Source organism: Lactuca serriola, chromosome 5, assembly GCF_051521515.1.
Source record: "Lactuca serriola cultivar US96UC23 chromosome 5, Lser_US96UC23_V15, whole genome shotgun sequence".
Taxonomy (NCBI): Eukaryota; Viridiplantae; Streptophyta; class Magnoliopsida; order Asterales; family Asteraceae; genus Lactuca; species Lactuca serriola.
In genome coordinates this window covers 63,096,565-63,101,201 of record NC_136412.1, presented here as the reverse complement: position 1 = coordinate 63,101,201, position 4,637 = coordinate 63,096,565, and the positions used below count along the sequence as shown (strand labels likewise).

The 4,637-nt window shown below is 29.4% G+C and overlaps 1 protein-coding gene across 1 annotated transcript; it reads right to left on the bottom strand.

Moving 5' to 3' along the window:
• Positions 1 to 1,562: 1,562 nt before the first annotated feature.
• Positions 1,563 to 4,432, bottom strand: LOC145052544 (bifunctional nuclease 1-like). The gene is made up of 11 exons (XM_079000368.1): positions 4,228 to 4,432; positions 3,441 to 3,721; positions 3,164 to 3,334; positions 3,010 to 3,059; positions 2,861 to 2,917; positions 2,677 to 2,742; positions 2,516 to 2,590; positions 2,300 to 2,415; positions 2,122 to 2,213; positions 1,869 to 1,924; positions 1,563 to 1,768 (listed from the first exon to the last, which is right to left on the bottom strand). The coding sequence occupies exons 2-10, from the start codon at positions 3,715 to 3,717 to the stop codon at positions 1,872 to 1,874; spliced, it is 957 nt and encodes a 318-aa protein (XP_078856494.1). The 5' UTR covers positions 3,718 to 3,721; positions 4,228 to 4,432; the 3' UTR covers positions 1,563 to 1,768; positions 1,869 to 1,871.
• Between the last annotated feature and the right edge of the window lie 205 nt (positions 4,433 to 4,637).

Sequence of the window (4,637 nt, the reverse complement as noted above, 5' to 3'; positions counted from 1 at the left end):
CTCTCTCTCTCTCTCTCTATATATATATATATATATATATATATATATATATATATATATATGTGTGTGTGTAAGAGAGAGAGAGAAAAAGTGAATATGTAGTTGTCATGTATGTAATACTAAGTATAGTACCATCTAAATTGACTTCATTTTGATTAAAAAAACACAATTTTCTTTTGTAGTTAGCTTCTTCCTATTGCTTTTGAACTCATATTATTTTTTTATTTTGTAATTTATCCCCAACATCTATACATTTTGAATGTGTTTTTTTATTAGATCTCTAGTAGAAACATCATAACTTCCTCTGATACATACCTTATGTATACTTGCATTGTTTTTTTATGGGTTATGGGAAGAGGTTTACCAAGTTTTTAATGAACAATTTCAATCTTTCACTATAATTTTCTGTAATAAATTTCAATATATCAAACTACATGTAGTTGATAAAATATTTTTATACACAGTTTGTTGTGCAAAATTAAATTTATTAAATTTGATAAAAAATATATATACAAAGCCTATCATAAGCTCTAATAGAGGATACAACAAATATGATAGAGATATTTGATTGAATTTTGTATAAATTATATAGTTTTTGATACTTTTATACCTAATATTAGGTACATAACAGCCACATATTCTTCAAACCATATATATATATATATATATATATATATATATATATATATATATATATATATATATATATATATATATATATATATATTTCATTTTACAATTATTATAATTTATAATCAACTAGTTGGAAAATTACAAAATGACAAAAGTAGATAATGTCACTAACAAAATTATTAAATGATCATTCTTTTGTATTCGCAATATCTATGAATATGTATTTAGTAGTACACTAACTGTAAAATCCGTGTATTATACGGGTTGACTAAAAAAAATAAAATATTAAAATATAAATAATAAATATTTTTTAAAAATAAAATTTTGAAATAAGAAATAAATAAACATATTAATTGCAATTTAGTATAATATTTATTACATTTTGATATTTTACATATATAAACATAAGTATTATGTGGCATTTTAATGTTATAAATTAAAAAAACCATAAATTGACATGTAGATATTATTTATTTAAAAAATATCACAAAATGACAAATGTTAAAACTCATTAGAGATTAACATGTAGCAAAATTATCTTTATTTATTAAAGTAGCAGATCAACCAATGTATTTTACTACATCTATTTTTTTGAATTTTAATTTTTTTTTAATTCAAAAAGTAATTTTGCAATTGTAATGAGATTCACTGCAAATCTGATGATTGTTTAAAGACAAGTATCGAAAAGTTTGTCAATCTTGTTAAATGACTCCACTTATTTTGGTCATTTAAATAATTTTCCCCAAAATAATTTTTTCATCATCATTTATAATTCTGTTTCAAGTTTTAAAATTTAAAGTTAATATTATTCATTTACATACACCATCATGACTTATCTTCATTATCTTGTTATATTTAATCTCATTGTTATGCATTATTCTATCCTAATAAACTTGCAATAAAAGCATACATAACTATACAGAGAGCTATGAAGAAGACACAGAAATCAAACATGTCCATAAGAGTAGACATCGTGTTACAACTTTTCAACTATTCACAAATTTACGAAAGGCTTACATCATAACATAACATAACATAACATAACATATAACATAATAATACCATAAAACTACACAGACCCAATTATTTACTTAAACAAACTTTGTAGACCAATTATTTACATATTGGATCCTCCCTGCAACACATATTACATATGATATATAGATTGTTACTCAAAACTTTTTTATTATGTTCAACAACAAAATGAAAAATAATTAGTAGTTGTAGTTCACTACCTTTTATGCCCAATTCTTCTTCGACCGAAACTGAGTAAGCTTGTCCCGCCATTGAGCTGTAAACACAACACTCAGTACAATACATGACATGACAGATCAGGCTGTACTGCATAACCTACATGACAGTCCATGTCCCACCTTTTTGGTGTGACAAAAGATTACATTTTTTTTGTCTTTTTGTCTTATTGACATCAATCTTTGGGGATCTTTTTTTGACTTAATGGGTTAAGCCAAAAAGTAAGAAAAAAAATACCTGCATCTCTATAACGTTCTTCAACAGCAGCAATAAGCATGTTTCTTACGAGATTAAACTCCTTTGTTTCAATACAAGGCTGCCCACTTGGTCTGTAAGTAACAGTTGATACATGATTTGTATTATTTTTTAAAAAATAAAAAAAAAAGAAAAGAAAAAAAGGTTTATTTATTTATACCGATCAAGTTCTTTAAATATTAAACCATCTGAAGAACCCTGGAATGAAACCTTTGCAGATTCAACAACCTTCATCCCATCACTATGAGCCAAGAATTTGTTCACTTGTATTGGCACCTAAAATATATAATAATAACAATAATATTATTTTATCTTTTTATGTGACAATTATTGAAATTCAGAATTATTTCAAGAAAACCATTGAGAGCATACATACCTTGCACCTCACAGCGATATTAATGGCATCAGAGGGACGAAGGTCAAAGCTAACACACTCATCTTCATCATCCACCTGAGATTCAAAATCAATTAATCACCCATTTTTTCATTATGCAAAAGCTTCTAGAAGCATTAGTGATTTTTATCAAAAGTTGATACCTTTGTGAGATATAATCGAGCAAAATACGCCTCGTGTATTCTCTTTGTTACTCGAACAAGTTTGACCTTGTAAATAGACACAACATAACACAACAAAACTCTCGTATCATAGTGTGACATGTGTACATTGGAATTTGGAAATCTAACATATTTGATGAGTATGATAAAGTAACAATAGACTTACCTTATAGCCCATCTTATCAATCATCTCCTTCACTACATTATACATAGTTGGTCTAGCCTGAAACACACACATAAACAATTTCGATTAATCCGAGATAAATAAATACATTAAAAAGCAAGAAATTTGGAATCTTGATTCAATGTACATACAATTTGTACATTGCGCATAGCAGCCATGAGCAATACACTAGGCATCTCCACTGCAAAGGAAAAGTGTAAGAAGTAAGAACAATCTTGTTAAGTAATTCTAGAATCTTGGGGAGAATTAGAGGGGAGAAAAGTATAATAAGATATAAGCACATACAAACGATTATAGGAAGAAGAAGTCCAGTTCCATCTTCCATCTTTAGTACAATTGCAGGATGTGGAGCATAATCAGGTAGATGTCCACCTTGAGGATTGTTGTGAGCACATCTTAAATGCTTCCCATCTCTCATTTTAATCACAAATCCATCAGGGCCACTTTTGACCTCAACTGAAGTATGAATAACCAACAAAACCAACAAAAGAAATCAATTTTGGATAAACTAACTTCTGTAAATATGTAATTGTGAATCATTTGTTTTTAGTGGTTATCTTACCAGCTTCAACCACACTGGAGTTGACATAATCAGAATCGTTTTCATTGAAACTCTCAGCCATGCTACCATTTCCATTTGAAGAAGAACTGAAACTACATGTCACAGTCTTTGAACCAGGTCGATGGCGCACTTGAACCCTATGACTGTTGACGCCTTTGAATCCACATACTCCACTTCTATGAATCTTTGCCTTCATCAAAGGTCCATCGACTGCAGGAATCCCACCTTGCTTCCCACGAACAGAAGGGCAAACGACTGGACCTTGCAGAGTACTCATTTCCCTGTAGCAATATCATCAAATTGAGAAGTCTGAGATGCATTCAAATATCATCCAATAGACTAATTATTGTTACAGTTACTATGTGATACAAGTAGCAGAATCATCAATCGTGATAGCTTTACAAAATGGAACAACGGAGATAAGTTTCAAGTATTTTTGCCGATTTCCATGGGAGGAGATTAAATCAATGAATAATATATTAGATCAAAAGGAATCCGAGTTCCGATACGTAACCTAAAAAAAGGGAGAAACAAAACTGATGAAGCAACTTCCTTTTTTGAATGGAGAAATTTCTGAAAACTAATATTTTGTTATATTAACACTGATCGATTATATTTATACCTATGATCTTATATACCGCCAAAATGAAATCCACAACAACATATTAAGCTTCAAATATCATCAAAGTTTTCACAAGCGATCATCAAACTATTTCTAATAAGATCATTAACACCATAAATACATATATAAACTAACAAATTATCATCCGCATATACAATCACTCACCACCGATAAAGTTGAGTAAAAGCTAGATGGGTAATACACCGCCAAATCCGAAAGGGCGCCGATCGAAAATTCAAAATAGAAAATTAAATAGATCAGAATGATAGAACATCAATTAGCTACGAACAAGATGGATCGAGGGATTCAGTTAGGGAAACTCGAAAACATCTGGATAAAGGAAAGGAGATAAGAGATTCTTCTTTGAAGATAGAGAAGTGGTAGCAGAAGGAGAACGACTTTTAAGGGATTTCTGTTTATCTTTTTGCAGGATTATTATTTATCCAATTACGGAACTGTCCCTATAATGGAAAGTAAATTACAGAAGTGTCTGGGGTCTAAGTTGTAATTTGCAGATCCAAGCCAATTTTACACTTTTCACCAAAATAGGTCACCTCTTCACAAAAACTGTCCCT

Bases quoted from the DNA above. Each gene is read 5' to 3' on its own strand.
- LOC145052544 (XM_079000368.1), bottom strand. From the start codon at position 3,717: ATGAGTACTCTGCAAGGTCCAGTCGTTTGCCCTTCTGTTCGTGGGAAG. The intron at 2,591-2,676 runs GTATCAACTTTT...TTTGAATCTCAG, and splicing joins CTCGATTATATCTCACAAAG to GTGGATGATGAAGATGAGTG. The intron at 1,925-2,121 runs GTATTTTTTTTC...TTGTGTTTACAG, and splicing joins AGAACGTTATAGAGATGCAG to CTCAATGGCGGGACAAGCTT.